General features: G+C 37.5%; 1 protein-coding gene across 3 annotated transcripts in view; it reads right to left on the reverse strand.

The window, feature by feature from the left end:
- The window catches only part of GRIA4 (glutamate ionotropic receptor AMPA type subunit 4), a gene marked incomplete at its 3' end in the record, with an annotated part of 520,821 nt that overhangs the window by 71,444 nt on the left and 436,457 nt on the right, over positions 1–12,920 (reverse strand). For all 3 annotated transcript variants that reach the window (XM_082845543.1, XM_082845544.1, XM_082845545.1), the window contains exons 7-8: positions 12,588–12,755; positions 3,929–4,033 (exon numbers count right to left, since the gene is read on the reverse strand). In XM_082845543.1, coding sequence (XP_082701669.1) covers positions 3,929–4,033; positions 12,588–12,755 — 273 coding nt within the window. The remainder of the gene's footprint in view (positions 1–3,928; positions 4,034–12,587; positions 12,756–12,920) is intronic.

Below are 12,920 nucleotides of genomic sequence, written 5' to 3' on the forward strand. Positions count from 1 at the left end.
ATAAAAATAGGTTTCACAGTTTAGTACTCCGTTACGATGCAGCCACCTTCTAGATCTCAGCAGCCCATTTTCTGGGAAAGCATTTTTTCTTTATTAATGAGTTCCCACAACAGAAAAACTACAGATCTGGGACACATTCTGGAGAGTTTTCGGATGTTGACAAGACCTTGATATTTTGCAGTTAAGAACAACCTGTGTGTTCATGACTATCTCCCCCCACCCAAAGATAAATGATTTAGAAGTACTGGCAAATTAAAATAATAGGCAAAATTTTACCCAACTGTATCTATTTGCCTTATATCTGCTTGAAATTCTGGTGAAAAAGAAAACCATGGTTTGTGTATGGAGCCATGGTTTGTGCATAGATCTCATGTGGGTCATGGACTTTTTGGGAAGTAGGACAGTATGGGGTGAACAGTGATATAAGGGTCACTTCTTAAAGAAAGGAATATTAAAGTTTGTACCTAGAACTTCATATGAGATAGAGTTTTTCTCTCCAATTTTTCACAACATTTTACAATTTACTAGGGACACTTCCCATGCCTGATCTCATTTAATTAGACAGGGAAAGAGGCACTTTTCTCCTAGAGACAGAAATTCGGTGAAAAATAATTTTGTAATGTTAAAGCAAAAACATGGAAGCATTTAAATTGCTAACTGGTAGGAAATGTCAGAGAAGTATTTGTCTTCTTTGGATTCCTAAAGGTGAATTGTGCACAAATATAACCATAATATAATATATGAGTAAATATCTCCATATTTATGGTGGACTTTGCCTGCAATGTAGGGATTATGTAGAGATGGAGGGGCTATGAGAAGCCTCTGTTCTACTCAAAGTTGGTTCCTGGGAGAGCTGGTTTGACCAGACCTGTCCTGAAAGATATGGCTTAGTTCTCATACCAACCCTCAAGGGAAAAGTTATGGGCCCTGGGACTGATGATATTTTGTAACAGTTACGAGAATAGCTTTGAAGCTAGATGAGCCTTAGTCTCCACCCCAGCTCCATCTCTTTCTAGTTTAACATCCCTGAGCAGGTTACTTAGTTTCTCTGAGCCTTACTTTTCTCTTCTATAAAATGAGAAAAATACATGTTACTTTCAGGTTGCTGTAAGGATTAAATATTAAAATGCACATTAGTTTCCCTTTACTGTGTCTGGTGTATAACCTGCTCTCAGTAAATACAATTTTTATGATTAAGAATTCCTGAAACCACGCAAGCCTGGTTTTAGAGCATTCTTGAGAGATCACTGGAATGGCAAGAAGATTCCACCATACTTAGGAGCTGAGACTTCAGAAAGAGCTTTGTGGCTTCTGCTTAATGAGACTCTCACTCACTTTCCCTGTTACGGAAGTCAGACAAACTGATGGGTTAACTCTCTGATCTATTTTCAAAGATAGCTCTCTTACTGTCAAGTGTTCAATTTAAAAGAATGGTTGCTCGCTTTTCAGACATATTGCTAAGTCTCACCAGCAGAGTGTTTCTCATGGTAGTTCATTTTTAAGTTTAATATTCCTGACAGAGTGTCCAAGAAAAACAAAGATGGATGAGTCTACACCATTTCACATTTCATATTTCTTTTAAGAGTCTTAGACAAATGTCAGCTGAGTGTGAAGATGTACCGTTCCTCACTTTTCCAACTTATTCTTTAACTTTCTCCTCTAAAAACCTTAATTTTTGTTACCATCATGTTTCAATAGGCCATGAAAAGATTCAGTGCCGTAAGTGGCCCACTTGATGTTACCACTAGTTACCACCAGCTTCCTTTTTCCATTATTCTTTCTTTTATAAAGAGATCATTTTACTTTTTGTACTTACTGTTTTGTGAAATATGGAATTGTCTTTTGCATTTTAGAAAGGTTCTACTTAAATGGCTAATTTTGCAGAGTCTGGTTTGTGGCAGGCTGGTCACCAGTTAGCCAATGATTTTAAGGACTTATGGAATATTCTGTCTGCTCCACAGCTAGCAGAGGGACTTTGCTTAAAATGGGCTTCTTTGTTTCTTGTTGCTGGTTGCGTGCTGACAGAGTGGGTGAAATTGGTGTTTACATGGAACCTCCTAACTTTCTTCTTGGGAGCATGTCAGTCCCTTTCTTCGGGTAGTACCCTTAAAAGAGCCCATCATACAGCTTGGCTTTCAAGCTGTCATTCCATCTCTTGCCCTTACTTGATCTGGATCAGATAGGCTTCTGCTTACCCTATATTAGCTGGCAGCCTGCACTAAAGGAGATGCCACTAAAAGGCTGAAAAGCTAGAGATGGTTTGCATGGCAGCTCCAAATCTCTCCTCACACATATGCAGAAGCACATGCTATGACAGACTGGAGCAAAACACAGCTTGGAAAGTCTTTGCCATCTTCCATGTATGACTTTAATTATCCTGCATCCAGCCTATCCTCAGGTTCTTGCCTCTACCATTTCTACCTATCCAAACTAACTTCATGACTAACTTTAAATCTCCACCATGCAGCCTTCTTTGATTTGTTTTCCTCCAGCTGGAAGTGATCTCTTCCTCTTTAGACTTTCCACATGCTTTCTCTTTAACTGTCGTATGGAACTTACTATATTCTATGCTACTAGAAAATAAACTCCTTTACAGCAGAGTCTACTCAGGCAGGGTACTAGGTAGAAGGGTTCTGGAGTCAGACATATCTGAATTAAAAATCTTTGTTTTCTCACTTGTAGGCCTTAGACAAGTAACCATAGCCTATTGCACTGTAACTTTCTCACTAGAAAAAAGGAGATAATTGTACTCTGTTACAGGCTTATTGTGAGGATTAAATTACACCAAGTCCAGTGGTTGGGACATAGCAGGCATTTCATAAATTGTAACTATCATTATTATACTAACAAAGGAAAGTATATTTGGGAAAGTTTTTTTAAACAGCCAAGTGTTGAAACAAATAGTTTTTAGATAATGTAAGTTGAGCATGTCTTTCCTTGAGCATCCTAGCTAATGCTAGAGAAAAGAATGTTAAAAAATTATATGTGTTAAGTATAAAATGTTTATAGCCAATTGCTGTGGTGGAATTATATTGTTCCATTATATAAAGTACTTTTTGGACATTGGGAAAACTATGCTTAGTCACATCATAAGAAGACTTGCAGAGTTACTTTCTGAAATCCAAAAGTCTTTCATCATCAGCTTCCTAAACAACCTCCCTGGCTCCTCAGTTGATGTTCTTAGGTGTTTCTCTCCCTCTTCAACCTAACAATAATCTTAACAATATTATCTTCCATCTCCTCTTTTCTTTGCTCATTTGAATGTTTACTTGCTTATTTCAGGAACATTTAGCTTGTTCTAAATATGCCCTTTAGAAGTAGTCTTCTTTGTTCTCTCTCTAATAGTTTCATAAATGACTACATGGAAGTGAGTAAGTCTCTTACCTACATTGTGTGCTTTCCTGAAGAGTACATTATGGGTTCTGTGGGATTTTTTTGCTAAGCCTTTAAAAATACTGCTTCTATTTTGGATAAAGGATGTAAACAACATGTAAATTAGTTCATTTCAACTTTGGTACACCACTAAATATCAGTCATAGGACACAAGAATTTATTTCAGCATGAATTATCAAGAAAGTATTATTTGTAAGTGTAGTTGACCCTTAATCAACACAGGTATGAACTGCTCAGGTCCACTTTTACACGGATTCGTTTCATAGTAAATACTACAGTACTATACAATCTGTGGTTGGTTGAATCCTCGGATGTGGAACTGCAGCTATGGAGGAACCACATATATGGAGGGCCCACTAAAATTTAGACCTGGATTTTTGACTGTGTGGAGGGTCAGAGCCCCTAGCTCCCACTTTGTTCAAGGGTCAACCATATTCACAATTTTTAAAAAATGTAGACTATCCAGCTACCTTTCACCTATAAGGCTTTAAAAATGTCAAATGAAAACTAAGAAAACAGCTGAAGTGTGGCTCACCTTTCTAGGTCCTGTGCTCTTTAGCTCAAACACATCCATTGTGTAATTGACCCTACGTCCATAGTGGTCAAACTGAACATTTCCTGTCAGCCCTTGAATTTGAACCTATGAATGAAAAAGAAAATCCACACATGTAATCACTTGCCATTTTAATTACAGAAATCTTGACTTCATCTGCTAGGCTTATGACTACACATGGGTATGGAACTATAAATTATAAGCAAATCACTAAAAAACCATGCGATATTTGAGCTACTGGGATAGAATCTGAAAGAGGAATATCAAAGTAATATATAAGCAATTCTGTTATGTGTTTGGGAGATGAACATGTTTTATTTATTTATTTTTTATTATGAAGTTCCCATTGTAACTAACAGAATACTCCCTCAATATTGTTTATAGGAATGGAAATATGGTTTGTTTTATAGTTACTTTTCTGTTTTATCTGCATATACACATAACAGATTAAATAGCTCTGATAACCACATCGGATCATATTTCTCCTCGTTAATATTAAAATTAAGATATAAGAAATCCAGAAAAATAAACATATTTTTGAAAATATTCAAGTATACTTTATTCCAAATTTCCTTTTAATTCATTTATACTTAACTTACGTTCTGAATCCATGGCATTTCAGAACATTTAAGATGTAATACTAAAAATACAGACATATCACATTAATCACTTGAAAAATGGTGTTAGTATTAACTATAAAAGACTAAAGTAAACAAACAATCCAAGGTTGCAGGCAATTTAAAGATCTACTGAGAAGAGACCTTCAAGATGGTGGAGGAGTAAGACGTGGAGATCAACTTTCTCCCCACAAATACATTAGAAATACATCTACATGTGGAATAACTCCTACAGAACACCTACTGAATGCTGGCAGAAGACCTCAGACTTCCCAAAGGCAAGAAACTCCCCCATGTAACTGGGTAGGACAAAAGAAAAAGGAAAAAACAGAGACAAAAGAATAGGGACAGGACCTGCACCTCTGGGAGGGAGCCGTGAAGGAGGAAAACTTTCCTCACACACCAGGAAGCCCCTTCACTGTCGGAGATGGTGGGTGGTCGGGTGGAAACTTCGGAGCCATGGAGGAGAGCACAGCAACAGGAGTGCAGAGGGCAAAGCAGAGAGATTCCCACACAGAGGATCAGTGCCAACCAGCACTCTCCAACCTGAGAGGCCTGTCTGCTCACCTACCAGGGTGGGTGGGGTCTGGGAGCTGAGGATCTGGCTTTGGAGGCCAGATCCCAGGGAGAGGACTGGGGTTGGTTGCGTGAACACAGCCTGAAGGGGGCTAGTGCACCACAGCTAGCTGGGAGGGAGTCTGGGAAAATGTCTGGAACTGCCTAAGAGGCAAGAGAACATTGTTTCAGGGTGCACAAGGAGAGGGGATTCAGAACACTGCCTAAACAAGCTCCAGAGATGGGCGCGAGCCACAGCTATCAGAGCAGACACCAGAGATGGGCATGAAATGCTAAGGCTTCTGTAGCAACCAACAAGAAGCCTGTGTGCAAGCACAGGTCACTATCCACATCTTCCCTCCTGGAGCCTGTTCAGCTCACCAATTCCGGGGTCCCATGATCCAGGGACAACTTCCCCAGGAGAACACATGGCACACCTCAGACTGTCATGCCGGCCTCTGCCACTGCAGGCTGGCCCCGCATTCCGTACCCCTCCCTCCACCCAGCCTGAGTGAGCCAGAGCCCCCAGTCAGCTGCTTCTTTAACCCCATCCTGTCTGAGCAAAGAACAGACTCCCTCTGGTGACCTACACGCAGAGGCAGGGCCAAATCCAAAGCTGAACCCCAGGAGCTGTGCAAACAAAGAAGAGAAAAGGAAATTTCACTCAACAGCCTCAGGAGCAGCGGATTATATCTCCATAATCAATTTGATGTACACTGCATCTCTGGAATACCTGAATAGACAACAAGTATTCCCAAAATTGAGGTGGTGGACTTTGGGAGCAACTGCAGACTTGGGGTTTGCTTTCTGCATCTAATTTGTTTCTGGTCTTCTGTTTATCTTAGTTTAGTATTTAGAGTTTATTATCATTGGTAGATTTGTTTATTGATTTGGTTGATCTCTTCCTCTTATTTTTTAATGGTTGCTCTCTTCCTCTTTTATATATATATATATATATATATATATATATATATATATTTCCTTTTTCTCTTTTTGTGAGTGTGTATGAGTATGGTTCTGTGTGTGATTTTGTCTGTAGAGCTTTGATTTTACCATTTGTCCTAGAGTTCTGTCTGTCCCTTTTTTTTTTTTTTGTACAGTTTTTAGCATTTGTTATAATTAGTGGATTTGTTTTTTGGTTTGGTTGCTCTCTTCTTTCTTTCTTTATTATTACTTTTGAATTTTTAATATTTTTTTAAATTTTATTTTAATAACATTATTTTATATTTTCCCTTCTTTCTTTCTTTTTTTCTCCCTTTTCTTCTGAGCCATATAGCTGACAGGATATTTGTGCTCTGGCTGGGTGTCAGGCCTGTGGCTCTGAGATGGGAGAGCCGAATTCAGGACATTGGTCCACCAGAGACCTCCCAGCTCCATGTAATATCAAACAGCAAAAGTTCTCCCAGAGATCTCCATCTCAATGCTAAGACACAGCTCCACTCAACGACCAGCAAGCTACAGTGCTGGACACCCTATGCCAAACAAGTAGCAAGACAGGAACACCACACCACCTATTAGCAGAGAGTCTGCCTAAAATCATAATAAGGTCACAGACACCCTACAACAAACAACCGGAAGCAGACTTGCCCACCTGAAAGACAAGATCCAACCTCATCTACCAGAACACAGGCAGCAGTCCACTCTACCAGGAAGCCTACACAGCCCACTGAACCAACCTCACCCACTGGGAAAGGACACCAAAAACTATGGGAACTATGAACCTGCAGCCTGCAAAAAGGAGAACCCAAACACAGTAAGTTAAGCAAAATGAGAAGACAGAAAACAGCACAGCAGATGAAGGAGCAAGGCAAAAACCAACCAGATCTAACTAATGAAGAGGAAATAGGCAGTCTACCTGAAAAAGAATTCAGAATAATGATAGTAAAGATGATCCAAAATCTTGGAAATAGAAGAGAGAAAACACAAGAAACGTTTAACAAGGACCTAGAAGAACCAAAAAGCAAACAAACAATGATGAACAAAACAATAAATGAAATTAAAAATTCTCTAGAAGCAAACAATAGCAGAATAACTGAGGCTGAAGAACAGATAAGTGACCTGGAAGATAAAATAGTGGAAATAACTATTGCAGAGCAGAATAAAGAAAAAAGAATGAAAAGAAATGAGGACAACAATTGTCTCAGAGACCTTTGGGACAACATTTAATGCACCAACCTTCGAATTATAGGGGTCCCAGAAGAAGAATTGAAAAAGAAAGGGACTGAGAAAATAGTTGAAGAGATTATAGTTGAAAACATCCCTAATAAGGGAAAGGAAATAGTCAATCAAGTCCAGGAAGCAGAGAGAGTCCCATACAGGATAAATCCAAGGAGAAAAAGCCAAGACACATATTAATCAAACTATAAAAAATTAAATACAAAGAAAAAATATTACAAGCAGCAAGTGAAAAATGACAAATAACATACAAAGGAATCCCCATGAAGGTAACAGCTGATCTTTCAGCAGAAACTCTTCAAGCCAGAGAGAGTGGCAAAACATATTTAAAGTGATGAAAGGGAAAAACCTACAACCAAGATCACTCTATCTAGCAAAGATCTCATTCAGGTTTGATGGAGAAATTAAAATCTTTACAGACCAGTAAAAGCTAAGAAAATTTAGCACCACCAAATCAGCTCTACAACAAATGCTAAAGGAACTTCTCTAGGCAGGAAACACAAAAGAAGGAAAAGACCTACAATAACAAACTCAAAACAATTGAGAAAATGGTAATAGGAACATATATATGGATAACTACCTTAAATGTAAATGGATTAAAAGCTCCAACCAAAAGACATAGGCTGGCGGAATGGATACAAAAACAAGACCCATATATATGCTGTCTACAAGAGACCCACTTCAGACTTAGGGACACATACAGACTGAAAGTGAGGGGATGGAAAAAGATATTCCATGCAAATGGAAATCAAAAGAAAGCTGGAATAGCAATACTCATATCAGATAAAATAGACTTTAAAATAAAGAATGTTACAAGAGACAAGGAAGGACACTACAAAATGAGCAAGAGATTAATCCAAGAAGATATAACAATTATAAATATATATGCACCCACCATAGGAGTACCTCAATACATAAGGCAAATGTTAACAGCTACAAAACAGAAAATCGACAGTAACACAATAATACTAGGGGACTTTAACACCTCATTTACACCAATGGACAGATCACCCACACAGAAAATTAATAAGGAAATACAAGCTTTAAGTGACAAAATAGACCAGTTAGATTTAATTGATATTTATAGGTCACTCCATTTGAAAACAGCAGATTGCATTTTCTCTTCAAGTGGTCATGGAACATTCTCCAGGGTAGATCATATCTTAAGTCACAAATCAAGCCTTGGTAAATTTAAGAAAATTGAAATCATACCAAGTATCTTTCCCAAAACAACACTATGAGACTAGATATCAATTACAGGAAAAAAATCTGTAAAAAATAAAAATACATGGAGGTTAAACAATACACTACTAAACAACCAAGTGATAACTGAAGAAAACAAAGAGGGAATCAAAAAATACCTAGAAACAAATGACAGTGAAAACACAACGACCCAAAACCTATGGGATGCAGCAAAAGCAGTTCTAAGAGGGAAGTTTACACCAATATAATCCTACCTCAAGAAACAAGAAACATCTCAAATAAACAACCTAAACTTACACCTAAAACAATTAGAGAAAAAAGAACAAAGCAAACCACAAAGTTAGCAGAAGGAAAGAAATCATAAAGAACAGATCAGAAATAAATGGAAAAGAAATGAAGGAAATGATAGCAAAGATCAATAAAACTAAAATCTGGTTGTTTGAAAAGATAAACAAAATTGATAAACCATTAGCCAGACTCATCAAGAAAAAAAGGGAGAAGACACAAATTCATAGAATTAGAATTGAAAAAGGAGAAGTAACAACTGACACTACAGGAAAACAAAGGATCATGAGATATTACTACAAGCAACTATATGCCAATAAAATGGACAAGTTGGAAGAAATGAACAAATCTTAGAAAAGCACAACCTTCCGAGATTGAACTGGGAAGAAATAGAAAATATAAACAGACCTATCACAAGCACTGAAATTGAGACTGTGATTAAAAATCTTTCAACAAAAGCCCAGGACCAGATGGCTTCGCAGGTGAATTCTATCAAACATTTAGAGAAGAGTTAACACCTATCCTTCTCAAACTCTTCCAAAATATAGCAGAGGGAGGAATACTCCCAAACTCATTCTATGAGGCCACCATCACCCTGATACCAAAACCAGACAAGGATATCACAAAGAAAGAAAATTACAGGCCAATATCACTGATGAACATAGATGCAAAAATCCTCAACAAAATACTAGCAAAGAGAATCCAACAGCACATGAAAAGGATCATACACCATGATCAAGTGGGGTTTGTCTAGGAATGCAAGGATTCTTCAATACATACAAATAAATCAATGTGATATACCATATTAACAAATTGAAGTAGAAAAACCGTATTATCATCTCAATAGATGCAGAAAAAGCTTTTGACAAAATTCAACACCCATTTATGATAAAAACTCTCCAGGAGGTAGGCATAGAGGGAACTTACCTCAACATAATAGAGGCCATATGTGACAAACCCACAGCCAACATCGTTCTCAATGGTGAAAAACTGAAACCATTTCCTCTAAGATCAGGAACAAGACAAGGTTGTCCACTCTCACCCCTATTATTCAACATAGTTTTGGAAGTTTTAGCCACAGCAATCAGAGAAGATAAAGAAATAAAAGGAATCCAAATCGGAAAAGAAGAAATAAAGCTGTCACAGTTTGCAGATAACATGATACTATACATAGAGAATCCTAAAGATGCTACCAGAAAACTACTAGTAATAATAATTAATTAATAATAATTAATGCATAGAAATCTCTTGTATTCCTATACACTAATGATGAAAAGTCTGAAAGAGAGATTAAGGAAATACTGTCATTTACCACTGCAACAAAAAGAATAAAATACCTAGGAATAAACCTACCTAGGGAGACAAAAGACCTGTATGCAGAAAACTATGTGACACTGATGAAAGAAATTTAAAATGATGCAAACAGATTGAGAGATAGACCTTGTTATTGGACTGGAAGAATCAACATTGTGAAAGTGGCTATACTACCCAAAGTAATCTACAGATTCAATGCAATCCCTATCAAAGTACCAATGACATTTGTCACAGAACTAGAACATAAAATTTCACAATTTGTATGGAAATACAAAAGACCCTGAATAGCCAAAGCAATCTTGAGAAAGAAGAACAGAGCTGGAAGAATCATGTTCCTGGTCTTCAGACTATACTACAAAGCTATAGTAATCAAGACAGTATGGTAATGGCACAGAAACAGAAATATAGATCAATGGAACAGGATAGAAGCCCAGAGCACATAAACCCACGCACATATGGTCACCTTATCTTCGATAAAGGAGGCAAGAATATATAATGGAGAAAAGACAGTCTCTTCAATAAGTGGTTCTGGGAAAACTGGACAGCTACATGTAAAAGAATGAAATTAGAACACTTCTTAACATCATACACAAAAATAAACTCAAAATGGATTAAAGACCTAAATGTAAGGCCAGACAGTATAAAACTCTTAGAGGAAAACATAGGCAGAACACTCTATGACATAAATCACAGAAAGATCCATTTTGACCCACCTCCTAGAGAAAGGGAAATAAAAATAAACAAATGGGGCCTAATGAAACTTAAAAACTTTTGCACAGCAAAGGAAACCACAAACAAGATGAAAAGACAACTCTCAGAATGGGAGAAAATATTTGCAAATGAAGCAACTGACAAAGGATTAATCTCCAAAATTTACAAGCAGCTCATGCAGCTCAATATGAAAAAACAAAGAACTCAATCCAAAAATGGGCAGAAGACATAAATAGACATTTCTCCAAAGAAGATATACACATTGCCAACAAACATATGAAAGGATGCTCAACATCACTTATCATTAGAGAAATGCAAATCAAAACTACAATGAGGTATCACGTCACACCGATCAGAATGGCCATCATCAAAAAACCTACAAACAATAAATCGTGAAGAAGGTGTGGTGAAAAGGGAACCCTCCTGCACTGTTGGTGGGACAGTAAATTGACACAGCCACTATGGAGAACAGTATGGAATTTCCTCAAAAAACTAAAAATAGAACTACCATACTACCCAGCAATCCCACTACTGGGCATATACCCTGAGAAAACCATAATTCAAAAAGAGTGATGTACCACAATGTTTATTGCAGCACTATTTACAATAGCCAGGACATGGAAGCAACCTAAGTGTCCATCGACAGATGAATGGATAAAGAAGATGTGGCACATATATACAATGGAATATTACTCAACCATAAAAAGAAATGAATTTGAGTTATTTGTGGTGAGGTAGATGGACCTAGATTCTGTCATACAGAGTGAAGTAAGTCAGAAAGAGAATAACAAGTACCATATGCTAACGCATATATATGGAATCTAAAAAACAAATGGTTCTGAAGAACCTAGGGGTAGGACAGGAATAAAGATGTAGACGTAGAGAATGGACTTGAGGACACAGGGAGGGGGAAGGGTAAGCTGGGACAAAGTGAGAGAGTGGCATGGACATATATACACTATCAAATGTAAAATACATAGCTAGTGGGAAACAGCTGCATAGCACAGGGAGATCAGCTTGGTGCTTTGTGACCACATGAAGCAGTGGGATAGGGAGGATGGGAGGGAGATGCAAGAGGGAGGAGATATGGGGATATATGTATATGTATAGCTGATTCACTTTGTTATAAAACAGAAACTATCACACTATTGGAAAGCAATTATACCCCAATAAAGATGTTAAAAAAAGTAAATAAAGATCTACTGAGGTAGTCAGTAGATTAGTAGATTAATAGTGTTTGCCAATGTTTGAGGTTCTTCCTCATTCTTGGCCCAATGTAGGCTTGTACTTCTTGCACCCTTTTTGGTTAGCTAGGTCTATGTGACTCTTTCTGACAAATGAGTTGTAAACAGATGTGATGAGTGCCAGAGCATTTAATTGCCAATTAGAAAACTGCCCACAACTCTTTGCCCTTTGTAGCATTCAAGATGGTAGCTGCTATGTCAGCTTGGATCCCTGAGTGATTATAATAAACAAAGTGCCCCTACTAATCTGGTGATTGTGAGTGAGAAATACTCTTTTGATGTTTTAAGCCACTGAGACTTGGGGTTGTTTATTACTGTGGCATAACCAACTTATCCTGGCTAAGCATCTACATATCATATAAACATCAGTATTCTATCCAGTATCCTATTTAGAAAAGTCTCAGAAATGAAAATGGTTCAATATAATAAAATGACAATAATATATATTTATTCACAGATAGATTATTCTGTTTTCTTGAATACACCATTAAAAAATGACTGTGAAATAAATTGAATGTAAATAAAATTGTGAGTTACCTGTTTTAGCGTCCTCTCCATGTCAATCCCCTGGCCCCATGGAGCAGCAGGATTTGCCAGACAATCTCCAGCATTTCCTCTCCTGGAAATATCAATTTTCTGTCTCCTAAGACTTCGGAATGTTTCAGCCATCACAAGGACTCCATCATAAGTCAGAGCAGATGTATACTAACAAAATGAAAGTAATTATAATGGTAAATGTTAAATTCTTATCAATCACCGGAATTGGGGACTAGTCTGGGGACTCTGTTTGTTTATGACATAAAGTACCATGCTGCCAGAAGGGCAGTTAAATTACTGATAATTAATTGCCTCTAGCTTCAGAAATTTCTA

This window comes from Leucopleurus acutus (assembly GCF_964270905.1).
Source record: "Leucopleurus acutus genome assembly, chromosome: 8".
Classification (NCBI taxonomy): domain Eukaryota; kingdom Metazoa; phylum Chordata; class Mammalia; order Artiodactyla; family Delphinidae; genus Leucopleurus; species Leucopleurus acutus.